The 26,095-nt window shown below is 33.4% G+C and overlaps 3 protein-coding genes and 1 pseudogene across 3 annotated transcripts; 1 reads left to right on the top strand and 3 right to left on the bottom strand.

Moving 5' to 3' along the window:
- Window positions 1-2,084: 2,084 nt before the first annotated feature.
- Window positions 2,085-7,670, bottom strand: LOC146901549 (B-type cell cycle switch protein ccs52A). Its single transcript, XM_085738165.1, has 10 exons — window positions 6,999-7,670; window positions 6,783-6,905; window positions 6,527-6,631; window positions 4,563-4,742; window positions 4,417-4,479; window positions 4,122-4,316; window positions 3,504-3,605; window positions 3,348-3,410; window positions 3,165-3,233; window positions 2,085-2,616 (listed from the first exon to the last, which is right to left on the bottom strand). The coding sequence occupies exons 1-10, from the start codon at window positions 7,470-7,472 to the stop codon at window positions 2,563-2,565; spliced, it is 1,428 nt and encodes a 475-aa protein (XP_085594291.1). The 5' UTR covers window positions 7,473-7,670; the 3' UTR covers window positions 2,085-2,562.
- Window positions 7,671-17,456: 9,786 nt separating this feature from the next.
- LOC146901548 (albumin-2-like) lies at window positions 17,457-18,125 on the top strand (annotated as a pseudogene).
- A 58-nt stretch (window positions 18,126-18,183) lies between these two features.
- Window positions 18,184-20,353, bottom strand: LOC146901547 (expansin-A18-like). Its single transcript, XM_085732421.1, has 3 exons — window positions 20,188-20,353; window positions 19,469-19,784; window positions 18,184-18,719 (listed from the first exon to the last, which is right to left on the bottom strand). Exons 1-3 carry the CDS (start codon window positions 20,351-20,353, stop codon window positions 18,407-18,409), a joined length of 795 nt encoding a protein of 264 aa, XP_085588547.1. The 3' UTR covers window positions 18,184-18,406.
- A 938-nt stretch (window positions 20,354-21,291) lies between these two features.
- Window positions 21,292-25,650, bottom strand: LOC146901546 (PGR5-like protein 1B, chloroplastic). The gene is made up of 11 exons (XM_085732419.1): window positions 25,412-25,650; window positions 25,207-25,334; window positions 24,853-24,949; window positions 24,639-24,739; window positions 24,009-24,065; window positions 23,542-23,618; window positions 22,713-22,764; window positions 22,191-22,301; window positions 22,020-22,117; window positions 21,789-21,864; window positions 21,292-21,565 (listed from the first exon to the last, which is right to left on the bottom strand). The coding sequence occupies exons 1-10, from the start codon at window positions 25,590-25,592 to the stop codon at window positions 21,807-21,809; spliced, it is 960 nt and encodes a 319-aa protein (XP_085588545.1). The 5' UTR covers window positions 25,593-25,650; the 3' UTR covers window positions 21,292-21,565; window positions 21,789-21,806.
- Between the last annotated feature and the right edge of the window lie 445 nt (window positions 25,651-26,095).

The raw sequence follows: 26,095 nt of genomic DNA, 5'->3' as shown, positions 1-26,095 counted from the left end.
AGGGTAGAGCATCGGACGGGGTTCGGGCGGATCCGGGCTCGAAAACACGATACTGGATGAAACCGAATGCACAGAATCCAGACCCAAATTCGACCGTATTTAGGCTCGGTTTTGGCGGGTCTCGGATGTGTCGGTTCGTCGGTTTATACGGGTGGGTTGGATCGGTTATAGATCTGAACAAAGGGAAGAAAATACAGAAAAATGGCAAAGAAGAAGTGAATGAATTGGCTGAGACAGCTTTTCTGGGGTGCTTGTTTCTTCTATGTTTTTCTTTTCTACAAGGTTCCTGTTTCTTCTCTCTAGTTACCTGAGTTTGGTAGTGGTAAACTCAAGTATCAATGTATTAAATTCATATACTAGTAAAATAAAATAGGTGAGAGAAACAAAGAGAAACATGACGTGCCAATTACAAAGACAAAGGCATGTCACATGTGTAGTGCAGACATTGGGTAATGTGTTGACTTCGGTATGTCCCACTCTATCACATTTTAGAGTGAATAGCTGCTCTGTTGAAAGTAAATATCAGTAATAAGCGGGTACATTCGGACACCGCTTGTTCTAGTTCTCTGCACCGACTTCGACCGTTTAAATCCATATGCAACTGATTTTATTCACCTGTGTCATCCGTGACCCATATCAACCCGCCCGATGGACTCACGGTTGACTCGGATATATCGGGTTGCGGGCGGGTATGGTAATTCTGCTCAGTCCTAACCCCAACCTCTCTATATATTATGTAATGTCTCTATCAACTGAACTAATCTTACGAGGACTTTATCAAAAGTTGATATTACTCGTTTTAATCTCTAAAATGAATTGTTCATGTAAAATGAATAATATCTATTAATGATACGCATATCACTTTAAAGAGTTAAATATGTAATATCAATTGTTGCTCATTTAGAGGAGAATTGTCCAACACGTTTCTGGTGAAATTATGTTTATGCCGATTATTTGACAAAGAAAGGAAGGTATAAATCAAGTTGGGGAGTTGTGAAGGGACCATAACTGGAGATTGTGGGTTGCGATTCTATTTCTATTGGTAGGGATGCTTCTATTAAATAATTAGTAGAGATCAATGCAGGGATAGAGCTTAACTGCTTCAATTATAGGGAAATAAAAAAGCAGCAAGCTTTCATTTTTTAAAGAGACAGAAAATAGATATGTAGAAACACGTATCATCAGCAGAAGATTTTTCAGTATGTACAGCTAAAGGATCCTAATAAATATCCAATAGATAAAGTTCAGTTTAGATATGTTGTTGATTGTCCAATAATTTATAAAGTTTTTTTAGTCTCATTTGAAAAGCTGCATGTTTTCCTTCCTGGTTTTTGAAATGTCATTTTCTATCACCGAAATCTAGTCTTAACTCTTAACCCATGTCTAATGTTTAATAGGAGGACCACAACTTTTTATTTTTTAATGTGATGAAAAAGAACTGCAACTTATCTTTTCTTTTTTAAAATATTTTTTAAAAAAAGACAAAAATGATATATTTCAAAAGTTGGAAATGAACTCACTTTCCAAAGGAAGTCAAAAATATAATTTTGTAAAATTTTGGAAACTAAAAAAATATATAAACAATTTATTCTCATTTACTATTTTTGGAGTACTTTATTCTTATATCAGTGACAATAATTGTTAGTTGAAGTAATCCATCCCTCGGTCAGGGTCCTACCTTACCATGAAACCCTACAGCGAAGCTGGTGTTTATGAATTATGCCTCTTATTTGGAACAGAAAGGTATTAATTTAATCAAGTGGAGATTGGGACTTGCAGAGGGACATATCACATATGGGTGGAGCTTGTGTGTTGCGAAAGGTCTTCAAAGATGTAAAATACAATCATGTGTCAGCAGAATATTTTTCTTAATAAACAAAGGTACTTGAAATAAAACCAATGTCTCATTCTACATTAGTTTGGTAGATCATCCATTCAGCATTTTAGTTTAGGTGAGAGGTAAAAAGCTCACCACCTCTGAACCGGTTCAGAAGATAAAATTTTCTTCTCGAGTCATAACATAAGTTGATAGCATTGAAACTATGATTTCAAAGAAACTTAAATGCACAATCAGAACTTAGAAGTTTTTGTGAGGGGAAGAAAAAAGAAGTATTGATATAAAGAAAGCATTGACACCACGTCACCACAGTTAAGGAAAAATAATTATATACAAGTTTGTTAAGGAAGTTTTCTCTGTTAACGCATCTTAAAATTATATAAATAATGCAGGAGAGCACTATCAAAAAGAAGAAAGAAAAAAAGAGTAATAAAAAAACTTGGCTACAACTCCATCAATCCAAGACAATAAATTACCCATTTGTTATCATCTTTTCAATATAAAATGAGACTACACATGAATGCAGGAATAGATATCACCGGCAGCCATATCAAAACTTTTATAGCTCCCTCCAAGGCTCTCCCAGTTGGTAAAGATGCTACTTTGGTGGTGTTTTTATATTCAAGGTTTTTCCACCATGGTGTTCTCCGCTCAGAAATTTAGTTCTACACAGCAACCCAAACTTAGAAATATGCCACATGATTGGGCTGCAACGCCAGGATCAATCACCTGATAGTAGTTCTTCCAAGAGATAATGCTCCGATTTCACTTTCAGTATTCTGCATCGATGGTCACATCCGTTTGTCAATTAACATATTAACAATGAAATAATCAATAAGATTGGTGTTTATATTACATTCAAGTATATCTTCCCATACTAAATGATGTTATACACACATAGCATTTAAATATAAACTGATGAATTTGAAAGTAGGCATTTAAATTTGTCATTTGGTTATGTAGGTAATTGACATTTGATAAATCTAACACATGAGATATGTAAGGCAAACTTTATGAGCAAGAGATAATATTTCTCGTATACTCGGTCTCTTTCATGAGACTAACATAAAATAAATAAAAATAAAACAGTGAATGGTACATCTTCATGAATGCAAAGCAACTTATAATTAAAAGTCTCTCAAACAACAAAAATAGACAAGAAAAGAAAATGATACTGCAACCCTTCTAGAAAACTAGTGAAGTGAATTAATGTAACCTCAGACTCAAGTCATATTTCCAGGAATAAAAGACTAATATTCAAAAACCTAAACTGGCAGGACCAGTGGATGGGACAAGATTTTTCTCCATCATTTAATGAATAGTTTACCTGTGATTTAGGGGAAGGGAAAACATTCCAGAACCTAAGCGTTTCATCTCCAGCTCCAGTTACAATAGTCTGAAATGGTACTCAACACAATCAGGAATATAGCATAGATGATAAAAAAAATATTTTCTTTGTCATACATACTCAGTAATCTAGAATGAGGATTAGGTGAAAGAACTGAAATACCTGTCCATCTGGAGAGATGGCAAGATAGAGAACCCTATAAGTATGGCCGGTAAGAGTCGCCAGCTGCATCAAAGGACAAAAAAAGATGGTAAAACTTGTTTAACTTAGGTGAAAACAAAAGAAGACATACACTTTATCACAGACGACACTTTGTACCTTTGACATAGTGGGGTATCTCCAAACAATAATCTGGTTCTGGGAGTAGCCATGTGTGCTTACTAGTTCGTTGACATTTTTGGACCAGACAAGATTGCAAACCTGCAAAATATATAGATTAAAAATTATTTGATTTCTGTTAAGAAAGAGAAAGAGCAGAGAAGACCTATTTATCCTTCTCTCAATATATACCATATATTCTGAAACTTATGAACTGAAAAGAACTTCAATAATCTAACTTTTGCAGTTATGAATGGTAACCAGCTAGAATTAAGATCTGCTTTATTTTTATTTAGGATTTTTTTACAACCTTTTAGTAGAGTAAGAAAACTAGACTGGAGCCATTTTCCCAGTAATGTCTGAGTAACTCTACATATGATAAAGCAAGGAATGATTTCATAGCACCACATAAAATGTGTGTGTAAAGTGACCAACATATGAGAGGGGAAGGTGTTTGGGGGAAGTGGCATTCCCCCTTCCCTTCCAACAAATTAAATATAAGTTTTCTAGCAACTAGACAACTATATAAGGTCAATAACTACCGGCGCCAAATTACAGCAAATTTTGAAATACAGTGCATTTGTATGAAAATATAAATCAGTTAAGAAGTACTCTTACCTGACTTCCAGTGTCCATACAGCTAAGGTGTGAGTTTGTGGTTGTATTCCAGAAACGAATACATCTATCTGCAGTTCCTCCTCCAGATGCAAGAAGTCCATGAAGATGAGGAGACCATGCAATAGCTTTAACAGCTGCTGTGTGCTCACAGTACTTGAGGACAGGCTGGGTTGAGTGTTGATTCCAAACAAACAACTGCAACAATATGAATTGAGTGAGTTTCAGTGCAGGAGAAGAAAAGAATAATAGTGCAGTTGGATACTTCAGATAAATCATTAAGTTTGTGATTGCATACTTTGTTGTCATTTCCTCCAGATGCCAACTCACGGTTATCATATGACCACTTCAGTCCACAAACCTTCGAAAAATAAAAAATCAAAATCAAAATCATGACGAATAGCATGTAAAGTGATGAAGCTAAGAAATAGAACTAAATCTAACCTCTGATTTGTGTCCTGACAGTTTACTAACAAAATCTTCTTGTGTGCGTATATCTCGTTGATAAATATTCTTATCCCGTCCACCAGAAGACAAAAGAGATGAACTCCAGGCCAAGGCCCCAACACGTAACCGATGGCCCTCCATTGATCTTATCTTCTTGCATCTTGCTGCATCCCAAATCTACATGGATATAGTCAAAAGCAAGGCTTAAGTTAATTTGCAACATAGAAACAGAGAGCATAAAGTTTCCCTAAAAAAAAGAATAAGGAGACTTCGCAGGTTCCAGGGATGCAATGGGAAAATAGACATATTTCATATTTTGATACCACAGAGCAGTTAAGCAGAGACCAACTAAATACCAACTTTTCATGGGGAAGGCAGTCCAAAGGAAAAAGATTAAGATGGAAGTGATGCACTTTCTATATACCTATGGTAGAACGAAAACAGGGTAAGCCTATACACACTCTTCAGGGAAAATGTGTATGGTTTATGGATCAGTTAAGATTCAATCAAGCAAGCAAATTAAGTGTTCTGCGTTAAAAGTCAAATATAGAGCATGCCTATAGAGTATAGACTATATCAGTAGATAGCTATCAAGCTAGTACCAGTTGCCAAAACCAGATCCTAAGTTGCTTAGGCCCGCTTTTATTAAAAAGCTGCATTTCCTGGATCTGGTAGAACCTCAGAGGTACTGAGTTGAGATGACAGATTATACAAGTAATACAGAAGCCGTCTCATTATTTTTTTTGGGCAAAAACAGTACAGAACCAATAAATTAACTAACTAGTTCATTAAATGATTAGCTAACAGAAGCATGAGTCACGCATCAGCTGGTTCGAGCGGTGAATTATCATAAAGACTCTGACTCTCTCCCCTCTTATCATATTGGCGTTTAAGATTGGTTTTAGTCCACATCAATTAGTATCGAAGTATTGAACACTAATTTTTTTTAACCCAATGGGATTGACATCGAAACATGAGTGCCACATGGGACATATGTGAGAGACATATGCGCCACATGGGTTAATGGTGAAACCTATACAACGCAACATATCCGAGAATCAAAACATAATTGAAACTTATAATCATGTGAATATTATAAAATTAAATGCCAGATGTGTTAGCTGGTATACGGTTCACCATTGACCCAAGTTTATAATAACAGAACTTTGATGATCAAGAAGAGTAAAGAGTCATGAAGTTCAGATATAAACAATTAATATAGACATGATACACAACACAACACGGCATTAATATAGACATAATACACAACACGACACGGCATTAATATAGACATAATGCACAACTCGACACAGAATTAATATAGACATAATGCACAACACGACGCGGCACAACACGACACAACACAGCACATCACGACAATACACAGCAACACGACAAGAGCTCATCATGGCAAATACACGACAAGAGCTAATCAAGGAAAACTATCAAAACATATAATTGTATCAGTATACATAATTGCATAATCAAACATTAAATTCATTAAATGCATTATAATATACCCTTTTATATGCCTTATGTATGTTACGACGTATTTAGAAGGTATATAACTGTCTAAGAGTCTACCCAGGAACAGGAAGCTCCCTGTCATCAGGAAAATGTTCTTTCCAAATAATTAGGGTTTCAGTATCAGTAATGGCCGATAATCCACCACATTTAGAATGATAAGCATGGCTATAACATTTATTCAGAATGTAAGATAACACATGCTATTATCATTCCAATGCAGAGCCCATCCCAGAGGGGAAAAAATATTCCTTTCAAATGGGAAAAAGAAGAACAATATATGGAAGTAAAATAAAAAAGACAAGGAAAAACCCAAGAAGAAAATCAGAGCAAATAAAAAAAGAGAGTAAAGAAACCTCTAATTGCCACAAATACAATCAAACACACTCATTAGGAAACCCTAATTTATGATCAACATTTAGCACATAAACTCTTACCTGAACTTTACCATTGTTAGTTCCAACAGCAAGATGAGTACCACGTTGAGCCCAACCAACAGAACAAACACAATCATCAACCCCCAAATCACATAATTTAGTTACCTGCATAAACCATATCAAAATCAAATAAATCGATTAAAAAAAATAAACTTTCAGGTTACAATCTTCCTAATCAAACATCATCCAGCTCAAAATCACATAAAAATTGAAAATTTTGAAATCAACCACAAAAATCATATGATAAAAAACTCACCTTGCTGCTACAAGCATTCCAGAGATAGACACAGTTACCCAAACCAACAGCCAACACATTGTGTGAAGACCAATCTACCAGATTCAGATAAAAATCATCTTGCAAAGCAGGTGCATCCAAAACCTATATCAAAATCAAAACCCTAAATCAACAACATTCAAACAAAAATCAAAGAAAATAATAAAAAAAAAAGATTATTTTTTTTATGAAATTCACCTTATAAGGCGATCGAGGAACCTTCCTAGGAGCCTTAACCGGACTATGATTAACACCAGGAACAAAATCATCATCCATAAACGGCGAAAGCGAGTGCATGGACTGTCTCGTCTCCGTCTTATACCTAAAAATATTCCTATTCGGCAATGTCATCGACGGCGAGTCGGTTTTCTCCGGCGTAACCGGACCGGCAACATCCGGTCCAAACAACGCCGTTCTCAGAAGAGTTGTATAAGCGCTGGAACTATCATCGCGTCCTTCTGTCGGAGTATTGATATCAAACAAAGCGAATTTCGAAGCAGATCTACTCGGAATGAACCTATCGGAGTAGATTGTTCGAGAAGGTGAGGTGTAATGGTTGCTGTTGATCATACGGCTTACATGACGGAGACTCTCCGGTGATGGCTCAGGCGGTGGAGAATTGTCTCCGACGGTGGAAGTCGGTGGTGGATTTCGATTACCGGTTCCGTCCATGGCGGAGCTGTGTTAATTTTTTTCCCGGGAAAAAAAGAACGCTGTAAAAGAATTTTCTGCACGGCTTTTATATAAAAAAAATTAATTAATTTTTTATTAAAAAATAACACTACTCGAAAATTGTGCAGAGAGAAAGAAATAGAGAGAGAGAGAGAGAGAGAGAGTTTCTTTGTTTCTCTTTCACAACACTGTTTCCTCACTCTTTCACAACCCAAGCTTCTTCTTATATACACATTTTTTTTACATTTTTTTATATTTTCTCTCTCAATCTTATGACAGAAGAAAAGAACAAATTGTTTTTTTGTTTTCTAAAGCTTTTCACTTATGACTAAAGATTATGCTAAATTTAATAATATTATTATAATTAATGTGATTTTTATAAAAGATTGTGTGCAATTATATTTTAGCATGTTAATGTCTTCCCTTTTGCTTTTTTTGTATGGCAAATATCTCGCTTTTGTTAAAATTAAAGTTTGGTTTCCAATTTCATTCCGAAAAAAAAGTTTTATTTTCGTTCAATATCTTTTTGACGGATATTTCTATTTAATATCTCATTACTAGATTTGGCGTGAGTGTACTTTAAAGAGCAATGAATAACTTTTAATTGAAAAAATTAATGGAATTTTGGTTTTATAATAATTTATTACAAGATTATTCATTAATTGTTTCAATAGATTTTTTTTTTAAGAAGCTAAAATAACCCACCCAAATTAACTTAGGATATCGAACCTAAAACCTTGAGGAGAAACACACTTTCTTGTCTCGTTTCAATAAATTATTATCTTTATACGTTTTAAGTATTTTGCATTATTGAACATCACTTAATATATGTTTGGTTATGCGTTCAATTTTTATGTTTAAAGGGTCATCACACATTAATTTAGATCAAGAACATCTATGTTAGATCAAGAATAACTACACAAATCAGTTGTGTATCACACATTTAATCAAAACCTTAAGACATTGTGTTTATGGATCATCTCACTTGTGTACTGCCTCAACTTTTCTAAATAATATGTGAACTCACCTCACACTTAAACATGAGTTGTTTCATACATTATGTTTCCCCTCGAGGGATAGTTTTTCATTTACATATGTATCGTCGTTGGTCGCACTCAACAAAACACGCAACCTAACGACCTTTGTCAAGAAGACTTTCAACGCAAGAAATCAGTCGAACCATTCATCGTTGAATCATGACGGAAGTCCGGGAGATCATCTATATTAGGCCAAGAGCGACTACACACGTGAGTTGGACATTACAACTTTACCCCAAGACTTTAAGACATTGAGTTTATGGATCATCTCACTCACGTATTGTTCAACCTCCACTTTTTCAACTTTATGAGACTTCTAACACACCACACTTGTCACAATTATATTAAAAAGAGTGTTGTCATTTAATTAATTTACATTTAATTATTGCCGTCAAATCAAATTCCATTAGAGATATAAAAATTATGTTGACCAACGACCTTTTGAAAAGAAAAAATTACGCTGACCAGCAAGATCGGGTCGAGTGAAAAAAGTTAGACTTCCATATTTAAAGTGTAGTGTATCTCAAATATGAATAATTCTGGTGAACGAAAGCTATGGAAACCAAAAACATCTATATGATTTTTTTTAGGGAAAAAACATCTATATGATAACACATATTTATGAGTACAAATTAATATCGGTATTTAGATTTTACAAGACTTGCATACATTACACACCAACCACTTGTGCTAAATCTCTTTGGGGTCTGTGTGGACGTCAATATCATTAATAATAATAATAATAACAACAACAATATAATCATTAATTATTTAAAGGGTTTGTCTAACATGTACAATATTGCACATCTTAAAGCAACTAAAAGTTGTAACATTTTATTGAAAAACATCAATTATTTATTAAAAGGTTATATATTTAAAAAAATTGAGGAAAAAATTATTTATTTAATATAAAATGCACAAGTTCCAAGGCAAATTTACCTTTTTAAATTTCTTAACATGTGCAAATTTGCACATGATAGAAAAACCTTATTTAAAATATTATAATTAATTATTAAAATAATATTAATTTATTTTAAAGTACTATTATATCATTAATAAAAGTTTTATATTTTTATAATTCCACATTCATATTATATTTAAAAAAGACCAATTCCTTTTTAGAAAAAAGATTACTAGATCAATACTAATAGTTTAAACAATGCACCCCATTTAATTTAAACATAAATGTAAATTTATAATTAAATATAACATTTTATTATATTTTGCTATTGGTCCATCGACCAACACATTCAAATACTCACACACACAAGAAGGAGAAAATATTGTGATCCAAGTTCAAACACAAAGTTCACATTAAATATCTTTACGGTCAAACCACTAGCCATTTAATCAGATGGTTGAATTCAAGTAGTTAATGATTTTCAACAAATGACGAATCGTTTGGGAGAACCAGAGTTCAATTTTTGTGTTGAATTTTTTTGATAAGACTTTACTTACCTCCCACCCTCTGTGAGCAAGAGGGTCAACACACAAAAAACCACACACCCTTTTTATAGGAAAAAAAGAAAAAGAAACAAAGCTGTGCATAGTGTGTTAGGGATGTCAATGGGACATGCCGAGAAATAATAAAACAAAATCAACATAATTAATTATTGAACATAATTTTTTTTTTCTTATGTCTGGTGCAGAACAAAGAATTGTTGGTGGTGGTTTTTTGGTAGAAATGGATCCGTCGCGGTGGAGAATGGAGTTTCGGCGTGGAGGAGAGCAGCTTTCTAGGGCGGAGGAGAATGGTGCATGTAAGCATGTTAACACTCCAACGCACAAGTCAGTAAGAGAAAGAAGTTGATTTTGTGCTTAAAAATGGTGAATGAATTGTACCTTGTGTGTGACACAAGGGCACACTTATATAGGCGAATATGTTGACAACCGTTTCCGTGATCTGCAATGTCATCTTCAAAAACTGTTAGTGAAGAGTTTGACGGCGGAGATTGCTTCAGAGCGTGCTTATGTGTCGTAAGCCGCTCGAAGCTTCTCGTGCACCCCTAGTTGACACCTCTCTTGGATCTGTGGGCCATTTGTGCTTTATGTTTGTGCCGTCTATGTGGACGAAGGCCTAGTCTGGAACAAATACCAAAAAAAATCTACCCTTCGGTTTTTAGGAAAAATGCTTCAGGTAATTCAGAGTTCGGTCGAAAAGTAAACAAATATCAAAAAAAAAAAAATTCACCCCTTTGACTTTTAGAAAAAAAGGTTTCAGGTAGTTTAGAGTTCGGTCGAAATGTAAAAATTGTAAATAAAAGTTATTTTTTTTTTTTAAATTGTAAATAAAAGTTATTGACATTTTCAAAAATACGTCTAACAAATATACTTAAAAATACTATTTTAGATTCTTAAGAACCTTTTTCTTTTAGAAGTCCTTTTTTTACAAGGAGATTCATATTTTTTTTTTTGAAGTAGACAAGAAGATTCTTAAAAACCTAATTACTATTTTTATTTTTCAATGACAACATAATTTCTTCGTTCTTTAAAAAAAACATAATTTCTTCGTATTTTTTAAGAACCAAATTACTCATTTTATTTTTGAATGACAACATATTTTCTTCATTTTATTTTTGCCAGATATCTATTTATAGATATCTATTCTTCAAAGAATTTAGTTAAAATAAATTGAGTCAAAAAAATCTTTAAAGAATAAAATTATGATCTAATTTTTTTTTTTTATAAAAGATCGCGATGAGGTTCAAACTTAGACTTTTCTATTTATATATGTGAATTTTCAATGGTTACTATTATTTCATCTATTAAACAAAATTACAATATATCAAAAATAATAATAATTTACAATATATCAAAAATAATAATAATTATGTGCTTAAGGACCTTAATATTTTGTAGTTGACCATAGTGGTTTTAATTTTTACAAGTTGTTGACCATAGTGGTTAAACAACGTTATTCCCATGAATGCTTAGGATCTAGATGTTGATGCACTCACATCATGAAACTTTTTTTTGAAGGAAGGAATCATGAAACTTATTAGTGTTTTTTTTTTTAATAATATATATAAGAAAATCTGAAGTCTCATTTTGATATATGTTCAAAAGGTTTTGTTCGATAGTCCATGATCCAAAACTGGTTTAATCCACTCTAACCTGAAACAAGTTGCTTACACATCCACTTGGTAGGGAGGTGAGCTCGTAACATTCACATCATCAACGAATCTAAAACATCTCCTTCCCATCTGATACGTAAAGCTTGACGGATACAAAATCCACCTTCTACAATCGTCAACCAACGACATCCTACCATCATTTGAAGGATTTCTTCCTTCAAATGTATAAGAGGATTCAAAAAGTCCTCCAAGGTAGGATCTAGCGCCTCTTCTATTCTTATATTATATTGTTCACATACCGACTCAAGTGTCAAAGCGTTTTCTGCAGACAACCCCCGCCATTTCAATCACTGGACACTGTTCTGATCCTCTCAAATCGGTATATATAAAAAAACACATATTTCATATTAGTTTTTTTTAAAAAAAAATATAATTTTTAATCCGAACCTATACAACTAATTTTTGTTGTTGTTATTGTTGAACCGCGACAAGTTTGACGAGGCAATCCATTGATCATATAATTGATCATGTGTATTTAAAATTTACGTCCCTGTAACAAAAAATATTTGGTTCAAATTTAGAAAGATTTTTTATTTATTTTTTAACTTTATAAAGGGATTAGAAACATAATAGAGTGAAATGAATTGGGCCGATTGAATTCAAATTTGAACAGTAATAAGATTTTGATTACGTGATTTTGGGCATTTCTAGGATTCTTCAACAATAAACGCTATCAAAAAACTGTGCAACTACAAGAAATGTTAGGGAGGTTTGGTTATTTTGATTTGATTTTTCAAAACTAACAACTCTCAATGGCACTGTAATGATCCTAAATAGAGAAAGCCATGTCATCAAATGAAGCTAGCAAATTGTCACAGTTGTAAAGACACGTGGGCAAAGTATTGGATGAAAGGTGTACATCAAGAAGTGGACAAGGCTTATATAAGGGAAAGAATGCATGGAAAGAAGGCATTGAATATGTTAATGAAATTCTGATTCTCCTTCTCCTTCTTTGATAGTTCTTGTTCCCCTTTCCCCTTTATCCTTCTTATCTTTCAATTTCACTTCTATCATATACCTGAGGATTATTTCTATTGTGTTGCTGAGTTCTCTGTAATAGATTATTGAATCCATTACAAGCACCAGGTAATCCTAGTGAGTAGTGACTTCATAGAGGTAATAGATGAAAAATTTTGCTAATAAAATCTGAATATAGTAAAAAAATTAAGGACATCAGCTAAGTTCCAAGTGTTTGTTTTTTTTTTTTTTTTGTCAAGAGTTCCAAGTGTTTGTTACCACATGGTTACGATGACTAACATAACAATAAATAAAACTTCATAATTCTAAAATCCTAATTGTGATTCAAAACTCAACAATATCATATAAGAAATAGAACTCTGATCCAAGTTCAGATTCAACTAGTTCTTCAACTATAATGAATTGCATTTAACATCTAATCTTGATGCAATGACGGTTGCTGTTTCGGACTAGGAGAATGCCAAATCCGTTAAGCGGTCGTATTAGACCGGAGGGAATGCGACTCACCAAACTCAGACATATTAGGCTTAATATTTTTTTTGTCAAGTAATCTAACGGCTAGAGAAATCCACCTTATATTAGACTTAACATTTATTAGACAACAATAATGATACATGTACACCGTATATTTTTCAACATTTATTCAGCACTTCGTTTTATTTTTATTCCTCTATTTCTATCACGTCACCACCCTATTACATTTATCACATCACTCTTTTTTTCTCCTTCTCTCATGATGTATAATACATTTTCTTTATATTTTAGTTGTTCATGTCTTTTCTTAGGACCATTCCATCTTGATTCACAATAAAAATAATACTAACTGTTTTTCATTCTTTCTACACCGAAAAAAGCGTTTTAAAAAATTGTATCGTAAATTATTTTTTTTCACACTCAACACAACCAACATATAGCACGATCTGTGCACAGAATTTGTCATGAATACTTGTCAACTGCAATCCGTAATAATCAAAACTTAATTAAGTAATACTTCTATTAACTTTGTCCATACGCAACAACGCTCTCATAAACAGATCCTATCATACTTGTACAAATTAAGCACATGAGATTTATTAAAGGTTGCTATAAAATTGGTGAAGATGCCATGCCAGCCTTTTTTGTATAATGATGGCATGCCAACCTATTTAAAGAGTAATACTATAAGTCTATAACATAATAACTTTCAGCCAAAATGGTATATAACAAAATAAGGAATGGGTTGAGATATATGGAGAGAAAAAACAACAATAAATCACATCACACTATATCATTTCAAATGACGATAAGGCAAATAGAGTAAGCATTTTGTTTTTTCCTTGCATTTTTTAGGCTGGTTGAAGGTAGGTGACTATTGGATTGGTCTAACTGCTGGTTTTTCCTAATGTGTTTAAATAAAAGAAAGTAGGGCCTTTTGGCCCTCTTTTGTACCCAAAGAAAAAATTAGAGAGCATTTTTTGTTCACAAAAAATAATACAAGTAAAAAAAAGAAGAAATAATATTTGTATAACTATTTTGTGACAACTTTCTATTTGTTGGTAAAAAACAATAGAGATTGAAAGAGGAAGAAAGAGTGAGAACACAAAGAGTATGAAAGAGAGAGTTGTTTAGAAGTTGTCCCAAAATAGTTATACAAATATCATTTCAAAGTATTCAACATAGAATCAAGTGATTGAGCTCAAGTGGTTAATGAAATTTATCAAATAATGAATCGTTTGGGAGAATTCAGGTTCGATTCTTAGGTGAAACAATTTTTTATTAAATTATATTTACCTCATGGCCACTCCATATTACCAGGGTCCCCTAAGGTTCGATTCTTAGGCAAAACAATTTTTTATTAAACTATATTTACCTCACGGCCACTCCATATTACCAGGGTCCCCTTCCTCTAAGAATCGGAGGATTAACAACAAAAAATCAACCTAGAGAAAAAAAGAAAGTGGCCGTCTAAATTGAGGTATGCTTTGGTGTGAAAAAATTATTGCGGTATGATCTAACTTTAATTAATTTTTTTTAATTTGAATTTAAATAGATAATATTCAATCATCGATATAGTATAAAAAAATTATTTAGTAAAAAAAAATTAACGAATCTAGCCACATCCGACCGCATATCAACTAAGAGTAGAAATAGGGTAGGTTGAGTTAAGCTTTGCAAAGTTTAAGTATGATCGTCCAAACATTTCAGCTCAAGTCTTACATGTTATCCGAAGTAGACTTATTTTTACACATGAGTTTGATTTTTTTTAAAAGTTCAGAATGATATGTTAGTCAACTTAAAAGTCTATTTCATATTAATGATTTAAAATAAATACAGTAAATATGCATCAACAATTAGACTTAGTCACCAAAACTCTAAAAAAACAACTCTCAAACATACATACATACATACATACATACATACATACATACATACATACATACATACATACATACATACATACATATATATATATATATATATATATATATATATATATATATATATATTCATCCTTGTATAGGAGGGGTTATTTTCCCTTATCACCACTCACCAAAGTGTAGCAAGGGGTGATATCCATGAAATTAAGCTTTAATGGGGAGCACCTAACGACAAGAAATCATATAGGGACTTTAGTCATTTTTTTAGTGTCATTTTAGGATAAAAGTAGGCATTTTGTGTTTCTTTTAGTCGAGTCTTGTAAAAAATCGTTCAAAAAGTCACGAAAAGACAAAAGGAGGAAAAATGCCTTGAAGACATGAAAATCTATCCGAACCAGACAACTATATGGTTGAACTATGTTTTTTTACAAGTTTATCATTGATGATTCTTGGGGGAATAGTTGTTACAAACGTTCTAGTGAGAAGAAATGGAGAAATGAATGAAGAAATCAAGGAGTCAACTATTGTCTACCTCACATTGAGGGCTATGAGCCCCACATCGCGAGCTACGAGCCTCGCATCACGAGAATACAATTGGAAATCAAGGAGATAGATACTATCTATCTCGCATCGCAGGTTATGAGCCTCTCATCATGAGAATATGATTGGAAATTAAGGAGATCGATACTATATACCAAAAGAGATGCTCATTGTTAGCCTCACAACACGAAGGATAAGCTCACATCATGAGACAATTTCCTTAAAACTTAGAGAAATGAGTGCCTATAAATACTGACCCCTCAACCAGGAGAAAAATGCCTTTTGACAAGCAGACGAAAGCAAAAACACAATTCCTAAAGGATTGGAGCGACCGAAGTCATTCGGGAACCAAATAATTATCAACCGGTGATCCTTTTCTCATGTTATCTTATTCATATTTGTTTATACGTGTTTAGAAAAGCTATCAGTAGCTATTCCTCTTTGGGTTAGGTGATGAAAGAGAAACTTTGTAATTGTTGATTATGTAACTTTAAATAATTCCATGCATTTCCGTCAATTACTTTGCTATTTTATTCCGTTAATATTGTTCTTAATGATTTTTATGCATTGACAAATGTTCATAAATCAATTTAGGTCACATTGATTATTAACCGTAACTTTGTTGGCTTGACCTATTTTAACTTCTCAATTATTGATTATATTTAGACATAAACTAATAATAATTGTTACTTACTTTGGTGTTCTTAAACCTTCAAGGGGTATGACTCACCTAAGACATTAGGGAGGGGTAATCGTTGAAGAGAATTAGTGACCATGATATTAGCCTAACTATTTTGTTCAAAGGTATTAAAAACAAGTAATCGACAACATTGTATTCATAGTTTGTAGTTATTCAAATGATTCAGAGAAGAAAAATTAAAATGACTTACTCCCCCCTCTCTTTCTCTCAAGGACTTAAAACTAACCGTTTTGCCGCGTGCAACCCCAATATCTTAATAATAATCGCGTAGCAGTTGGGTTGAAACTACAATCAATATTTATATAAGAGTTCTTCTCCACATAAATTGTAGTTTCAACTCAACTACTACGATTATGGACGGTCTAGTTTACTTTAGGCGGCCTCAATTTGGTGTATTTACGGAGAACCCGTACGATGGTCAGTAGGTGAGCTAGTGACTCGAGAAGACCTGATTCGTTGAGGAAATGAGTATTGGCCTAGTTCGAATTGAAATATAAAATACAATGAGAAGAGTTGAAGGCAGTAAATATGAAGATGGGAAAACGAAAAAAAGGTAACATGGAAAATTGATGAGAAGCTTCTTTGAAAACGGAAATTGATGAGAACTAATCGAGGCTTGCATGATCTTTATTGGAAAGAGAAAAATATAGTTCATGAACAAATTTTTTTCAATGTCTTTTTTCTTTTGTTAAAAATATTTTTTTGTGAGGTCTAAAGTCTTTGTTTGGGTTGTTTGACCCTGTGTCGGCCGGCCCTACGCGCACATATGTGTGTAACCGACCAATATGTGATTGTTTATGTTATCTGGCTCAGTTGGTATCTCTCTTCTGCATCCATCATCTGCATACTCAATGACTTGGTATGGTTTTAAAAACAGTAGCAATGCAAATTATTGACCAACAAAGCTAATTTTGAGATAGCAAATAGCATGACACATCCTAATTACGTTATCTGGCTCAACAAAACTACATGCACATAAATCACACGTTCTAACTTATTAATCTCTCCGTCATTGAGGATTCAGGACACATCCACATGAAACATCCACTCACATGCAGTAGCAAATAGCAATACGTTACACATGACACATCCACTCACCGGAGCAAATGAAGCTCCCTTATTTTATCATTGCGTTGCGTGTGTCTATATATATCCTTTTTCATTTTCCTGTATTTGCACACACACAACATTAACCTTCCTTGAATTGGAATTCAAATAATTCCTCCTCGTCTAGTAAAATGACAAAACCTGGTTACATTAATGCTGCATTTCGTTCTTCTAGGAACAACAAAGCTTACTTTTTCATGAATGATAACTACGTACTATTGGATTATGCTCCAGGAACCCCCAACGACGAGGTTTTGAACGGGCCTGAATTTGTTCGTGATGGGTTCCGTTCACTTGCTCATACTGTATTTGGAAGCTATGGAATTGATTGTGCGTTTGACACCGATAACACCGAGGCATTCATATTTTATGAAAACCTTTGTGCTCTCATAGACTATGCTCCGCAGTCAGATGAAGATAAAATAATCTCGGGTGCCAAGATAATCTCTGACATGTTTCCTTTTTTCAAAGGGACAGTGTTTGAAAACGGAATCGATGCTGCGTTCAGGTCAACCACAGACAAAGAAGCTTACTTATTCAAAGGAGACAAGTATGCTCGTATATAGTCTCGTTCAAAGTATCGAGAACATTAGCGATGGGTTTACTTGTTTCCGTGGCACTGTCTTTGAAAATGGACTGGATGCAGCTTTTGCCTCTCACAAGATCAATGAAGCATATTTTTTCAAAGATGAATACAACACATGTGTCCTATTTGTCCCAGGCTCAACAGACATGTATCCTGTTACTCGTCTCGAACTCTTGACAATTGGAAATCTCTTCGGGGAATAATACCTGAATAGAATTAACCGTGACTGATATGACTGTGTAATCATCATAATGCTGCCAGTACTGTGATAATTAAGAATAAAAATTGATAATATCATTGCATAGTGATTAATTAATCTCTCGATTATATGAGTTTACATTTCATCTTTGTAAAACTAACAAAAAGTCTCTTTGACAATGACAATCTAATTCTTTTGTGGAAAATTAATCACAACAGATAAAAATAACTGTGATGTATTTAAACAAGTAAATTAAAAGGATGAGCAGTACTGATGGCAACATGTTATACAATACTTCAATGAAAATTGACATGTGTGGAATAGGTTAATCCAGCAGCCCAGTTGGAAGGAGCAACATTCCAAGCTATTATAGTTTCTTTGGTTGTGTAAGAAGTAATCTTGAAAGAAAGAGTTTGGCCACTAAGTGTTGCAAATGCTTGGTAAGAAGCACCCCAATTGTGGCTCATGCTAATCCATCCTGTTCTGCTTCCTTTCACCCACATGTTTGCTATATCACCTCCACCTCCCACATTCATCACGTACACCAATAACCAATACCCATTTCCTTGGAAAGAGAATCGAAATCCTTCACTCCTCATGCAAGGTACTCTAAGAAATTCAATTTTTTTATCAACAAATCACATTGTAAGTACGATATCACTAAAGCCAAAGACATATCTCTTTTGTAATGTTAAGGTAAGAATAATCTCCATAAAAGACAAATGATGCAACATATTATGCAAGAAAAAAGGTTGAATTTGGATTCTTTGTGATCACAAAATCATGCTGTTGTCTACCTAGATTGTATCAAGATTGGATGATTCATATTTCAACTTCGCATTTTAGATGCAATTTACCAAAGTTGAAGCATGAACTACCTCTCTTTGATTTAACCGTTTATATCACATAACTGCATCAATTGTGTCATTGTGACCATAGAAAATATGGACTCTTATGTCGACGCAATCATGCAGATGTCAATTTGGATTACGAGATAAAGATCAAATAACTACTTTTGGACTCGATTTATCAAATTTGAAACATGGAATGTCTCGATTTATCAAATTTGAAACATGGAATGTCTGATTTTGATATGATGGTCAAAATCATGTGACTGTAAATATATGTATCCACACAATCATGTTGAATCAAGATTAGATCACATTTTCACTTTGTACTTTAAATTTGATTTACCAAATTTAAAATGTGGACCGTCTGATTTTAATCCGATAGCCTAGATAGATCACGTGACAAAATCATATGCATGTTTATGAGACATTAGAAAATATGGACGACCATTTTGTTATTAATCTATTCTATATTATGTATATGTGGAGCAAGCTTGATTTGTTAATTACCTGCGATACATAACAGGGACGATACCGGCCTTCCACTGTGCAATTTTCATGAAGGCAGGCTTAGACATGTCAAAATGTGAACGTGGTGGGTTGCACCATCCACCGTAATCGGATGCCTGAGACCAATTAGGAGGGCAAATATTTGTGGCAGTGACTGTAGTGTAAGGAACATTGGTGTTACATGCACTTGATTGAACACATTTTATTTGATAACAAGTCCCACATGCATACCCATTATTGAACAATGTTGAACTCAATGCTGCTGTGTCTGTCCCATAACCATTCAGAAACAAATTTCCATACCCACATGCTCCTCCTTTAATAAGTCCATCAAATTTTAATTAGTTACCACAAACTATTTAATTATTTATATCTAGAAGGGAAAATTAGTATTAATTGTGGTAATGCTAATGACCAATTTACAAACTATTTAAGTAAGATGTTAAATGTTTGTCTTAACCGCAGTTCCAATAATGTTAAACTTTGTCAAAAAATAAATAAAATAATGTTGGTCAAACATTATTTCAGGTAGGATTCAAATTCGGGTTCTTCTGAATAATTTGTTTTAAATGATAGTTCGTCAATCGTTTGGTCAGTAAAATGTTAATATAGTGTTATACCAAAAAAGGTTAATTTAGTGAGATTGATTTTGGCTTGTACATCAATTGCTGAAATGGTTTAGCTAATGATAATAATTAAGAGATTGAGATATAACTTACCCATGGTGGCAGAAGCTGTCTCATCGCCATAAAATGTGGCATGTGCAAGAGTCCATGAACTGGGTTGAAATGTGCCCGCTACTAAAGCTGGCTTTGCAATGATTGTGAGCATCAGTGTAATTGTAATTGTAACCAAGAAGCTACAATATTGATAAATTGCAGCCATTGTTAAAATTCTGTATAAATTAATGAATGGGATTAATGGATGCTCATTGATTTGTTCTTGTAAATGTGTTCTTATATATAACTTCCAATTTCTGTAGCACGTCACTAATTGAAAGAAGTTGCCTTCGTGATTCCCACGAATATCGATTATCTCTCTATCTCTCCTAGTCAACAATATTACCGATGTTGTTTGTTTGTTTATTTTTTGTTATTGTCTAGAAACAATATTGCTAGCCAATGATGTAGTTACATGTAGAATGATCCAGGAATATTATACCATTACCGCATTTCTTATATAAGTAAAGAAAATGGTGTTACTAAAAAATATATTAAGTCGTGCCAACATGTTTAATCATATGATATATCCAGAGGATTAACAATTCTTTCACAGCTGCACGTTGCTAATTATATAATTAAACATTTTCAATAGCTGAATTTTAGATATTCAAAAAGTACATAAAAGTCCATGAAATTGAACTTCAATACCTCAGTGGTTTTTAGCTAGTCTAGAGTCTAGACATTTCTATTTTTCGAAGGTCAAAACTTATATTCAAGATGTTGATCCAGTATTCATTTTAATTTGCCAAGCATTGTATTACTTTAAGCAGAGGCCATAAGAAATTAACCTATGAAAAGGTTATTATTATAATCCCGCGGAGCTTTTAATATCAAGTAATTTGTTCGGTCACATTTGCTAAAAAGGTTAACATTCAATTTATTATACCATCATACAATTGGAAATCCATGCTTTATTAATATCCAAGAATGGCACATAGTGCATCACACCGATCTAAAGGACGTATTTGGAAATTAACTTGGTGTGGCACAAATGGTAGATGCTCGAGTCACTTAACAATGTGATGTAGGAAAGGAAATTTATTTTAAAAAGCGTGCGACAAAACTCGAACAAACATAACACATTATTAAAGGTTAGACTCATTGATGGTGTTAAGCACCCTCGTAACTCTTCCAGTAAACAATGCAGTGTATGCTATACAGAGTCCAGGTTACTTTACAAGTATACAAACCCCATATACTTACAAGTAGGATAGTGGCAATATTCAAACATTGAGATCAATCACATTATTATGCGTGACAGTGATAACATGACACATAATACAGCATGTTGCTGATTGATAAATTTGTCACTTTCATAGTAATTCCTATTAATGAGCTCACATTGCTTGAACAATGAATATGGTTCCAGGAATACCTGTATGCATACACAACATAACAAAACATGAGGATTGCCAAATGCACCTATGTTCAAGCGATACCATTATATTTTTCAAGGTAACAGATCTTTTATAAATTTCACTTACAATAGATTTATAACTAGATAGCAATAAAAAAAACAATATTATATTGCAATCATATTCAAAACATATATGCTTCAATAGATATGGTAGAGTTATTAGAGTATGCTAGGAATGTACCTCCACTTATGCATTACTTCATTCTGGCAATGTAATCAATCTTGTACCCGAGTCATACACCATTTCAGTTCCACAGCTGGTTCAAATGTTAATTTCGATTGTTAAATTGATGTTATACCATAAATTAAAGGGTGGTGTTTGCTTGTGCCCTAAATTAAATTAGTTTAAGCATTAAATATGAATCATTTGAAACCATAATAGTTAATTAGTCAGCAGTATTTTTGTACTTACTCAGAGCATTTGACTTTGTTGTTGGAACCACCACTTGAAATTGACAGTATAGTCCCAAAGAAGGAGGTATTTTCAGTTCCACAGTTTGGACAGGGACCCTTTTAAAATTTAAATAATCAGTGTATGTAGCAGTTCAATATAACCTACAAAATCGTGTTAAAAAACTCATACCTTCAAAATCACAAAATCTTTGATAATGGCCCTTGTTAGTGATAGAGCTAGATATACAATGAGGGGAACAGCCGCAAACCAAGTGAAAATGAAACTAAAAGGCTCCGGCAGCTGCACTCAACAATCCAAAATATCAATATCTGTTATAGTAGCATGAAGTGTAATATCTTTTTCATTATAATTGGATGAGTTTTGCAAACCTATGGACTGTTATCATGTTACTTTGTACTTTAATAACTTTATTATAAAATATGATTCACTGGTTTTTTTTCCATCATCAAATGGTAATCCGTTGGCATTTTGCTCTCTAATGTTTACCCTGCAGAGGATATTTTTTTCATCTAGAAGATATAAAAACTCCAATGGTGATAAACTGTTTCCATAGATTTAAAAGGCAATAAAATGTTAGAAAGGAAAGGACCTTAAAAATGCAACTACTGTCAGATGCTATGACATTCTGGAATCAAATTACACCCAAATAATAAGTTTGCAATTCTAGGTACAAGTGAAAAGAGAACATACCTCTAGCAAATAAGTGATCTCAAATCCAGTTATATCATCAAGGAAGAAGAACCTAACAGATCACAGGAGTGGAATTAAAAGTTAAAGGCAAAAAATGTCAAGACCTAAAGCAAAAATGTACTTTCATTCATCGTTTCCGATGAAACCTTTGATTTAAGAAAGATGGATGACAAAAAGTGGATACTAATATGGAGATTATAAAATATGTAGGAGCAGGTAGAATATGACATCAGGTGGTAGATAAATAGATACGTAAAAATCAGCATATATTTTTCATTTCTTGCATTCCTTTCTATCCCTTCCTTAGGGTATGTTTGGGAGGGGGGTTTTGGAGGGAAGGGGAGGCTTGTTTCTCTTTTCCAAATTACGCAAGCTACAAAATGTTTCTAAAAATGAAAAAAGTGTGATTGAATTGTTATATGATCATATATCATGGTATACTTTCAATTTTAAAAAAATCTCAAATGCATATCAAAATATAAACTTAGCCCTCCAAAACCCTCCAAAATCACCTTCCCAAACAGACGCTAAGTCATAGTCATGAGTAAGATATTATTCAATCCTCGGAATCAAATATATGAATGAAACATAAATACATTATGTCAAGGTGTATTACAACATTGTTCTAGATGTTTCAGTTTCACCATATGTTGTATTTTCACTTTCTGAGACCAATCATATATTTGGCAGAAGTAGGAATCAAAATTTTTACTGGCAATACAGTAGAATGTTGACATCAAATGGTGAATCAAAGGTTTCACCATTATAAATCAACAAAGTCAATATAAATGATAAAACATATGTAGGGAAACAGGCAAAAGCTACTTACAATCCTAATGCAACCACAGTGGCTGGGACGTTCAGCAGGAACATCTTTAAATAGTCAACAGACAGGTCACTGTAAACCTATAAAAAGACTGTAATAAGTATAGAATAAAGATTGAACACAGCAAGATGCACTCATTGAAATACTCGTCAATCCCAAATGATAGGGTAAAATTCTGAAGGTGAATTCTAGTAAATAAAGAAGCATTTTATTTGACATGAAATGGTCCTCCTATATTTCTTGTCACTACTTGTGAGTTGTAATATGAGTCATATGACTGATATTAGTAGGTTTTATCCCAATCTCAAATCTAAACAAATCTCTTAATAACGAAACAAAATTTTTTACTCCTGTATTCATTATTCAGCATTGCAAGAATGACTTAATAAAGAAAACTACTCTATATAACTACAGTCTACAACTAACTACCAAAACTGAAATAAGAGAATAGATTACATATCAACACTTACTTTTTTACTTCGAAGGCTGCACCTTGGACCCTCAACAACAATTTCACTCCCTTCTCTCTGGAAAACAACCATGAGTTCAGTAAATTATGCCAGAAAGAGGAAGATACAAAACTACTAAATCAATTACAACTGCATTCGAAAAAAATTGTGACCAGTATAACAAATAGAACTGATACTTAGGGTGTGTTTGGATGGAGGGTTTAGGAGGGGAAGGGAGGGGAGGGTTTAGATTTCATTTTTAAATTACGGACACTATGAAATGTTTTTTAAAGAGTTAACATATTAACATGATAAACGATCATGTAATACTTCAATCACACTTAATTTATTTTAGAGAAACATGTTATATAGTCCGTAATTTAAAAAAGAAAAACAAACCCTCCCCTCCCTTCCCCTCCTAAACCCTCAATCCAAACACACCCTTAATATCTTAAACTTCCTAAAATGGAACCCGAAAAACAAATTTTGTTTCATGAACTCTAGTAACCAGTTGATCTAACCTTTAATTTGGTCCAAATGATATAGTACTACATCTTATTTCCTTTAATTACCAGTGACACAATGATGACTTCACACCACAAAACACAGAAGACTTTTCATGAATGAAGTCAAAATAGACAAATAGCAAACCTTTAGATTCAGTTTCAACTTATCATACTCTTTGTCGCTCAAAATTGGATTTCCAGATACATAAGCCATAGAAGCTTCAAGAAATTTTTGTTCATCCGAACCTACACAACAGTGATTCAACAAAGACTTAAAAAAAAAATATAGACTTACATATTAACACTAATCCATTATTCATATATATATAAGAGTAATAACAGAGAAAATTACACCATACTTAGCATGACAACACTGCTTCCTTCCCACATAAGTTCCTCCTTGAGATTATCAAATTCTTCATTTGACATAATAGCCTTTCCCTCATAATAGAATGACTGTTAAATAAAACAAAAAAAACAACCACAAATTTTAGTCCAGATATCCAAAAGTTGTGTTGAACAGTATCAACGGTCATAAGCACTTATGAGACTGTTTGGGAGAACTTATGAAAATAGCTTATGACATGTTCATAAGTTGTTTTGAGCTTATTTTGATAAACTCTCCAAACAGATTATACGAAAATAATTAAGCTGTTTATCCAAAGAGAGACTTAATGGAAGAAAATAAGAAACAAATTTGGTGGGATATATACTTGGAGTGCTTGAAGAAATTCTTGCTCAAGTTCACCAACGGATTTCTTCTCCTTTTTTTGATCTATGCTACAATATGGGAGGACATTAGTATCAATAACAGCATCTCCGTCGAAATCTCCAGCATTCCCTGAAAGAAAAATGATAAGTAAATAAGTAAAATGCGGAGGTGTAGTTAGAAAATGAAAAAGGTGATTAAAGTAAGACCTTGTTGATCTGCAGTGGCTTTAGGCGAAAGTAGGAGTAATCTGCGGCGAAGGCATACGTGGCGGGAATTGAAGTGAGGACGAGAAACAGAAGAAAAAGAGAATGGAATGAAGGGGGTTTGGGGTGCAGAACATGGACGAGGGGGTGTTAAAGTGAAGGCTACTTTGGTAGCAGTTAACATGGTGAATGGTGGGAGTGTAACCGAGAAAAATTTGAGAGTAGTGGTTTTGTTTAATTTGGAGTGTTAAAAAAAAAAAAAATGGGTAAAATGAAGAGTAGTAGCTTGGAGATAAGGCAATGAGAACGTGTGGAGGGAAATGCAACGGCTTATTTTCATATCGTCGTTTCTTGTTTATATATCTTCACACAAGTCATCGCTTATGTGTCTTTGATGACTTGTCCATCTGCGTGCTGTGGCAGTGTGGCATTTTGATTTGGGCACCATGGTGTGTTGCGTTGGATTTAAGCTTTGACATGGTTTTTTGTCACGTGGGCAAATGGGTCCCACAAATAAGAAAATGTTTCATTAAGTTTATGCTTATAACAAAAAATAGTAAACAATTGGCAAAAATGCACTAGAAGTCCTTTATCTTATTTATTTGTAACACTTAAGTCCTTTATCTTTTTTTTTTCCCAAACTAGTCCTTTATCTCACCCAACGCTTGCACAGTTACCCTTTTTAAC

Source organism: Medicago sativa, chromosome 8, assembly GCF_051527215.1.
Source record: "Medicago sativa cultivar Bolivia chromosome 8, Bolivia_mono, whole genome shotgun sequence".
In the NCBI taxonomy this organism is placed as follows: domain Eukaryota; kingdom Viridiplantae; phylum Streptophyta; class Magnoliopsida; order Fabales; family Fabaceae; genus Medicago; species Medicago sativa.
Note: the sequence above shows the minus strand (reverse complement) of the source record. Positions and strands in the feature narration are given on the sequence as shown.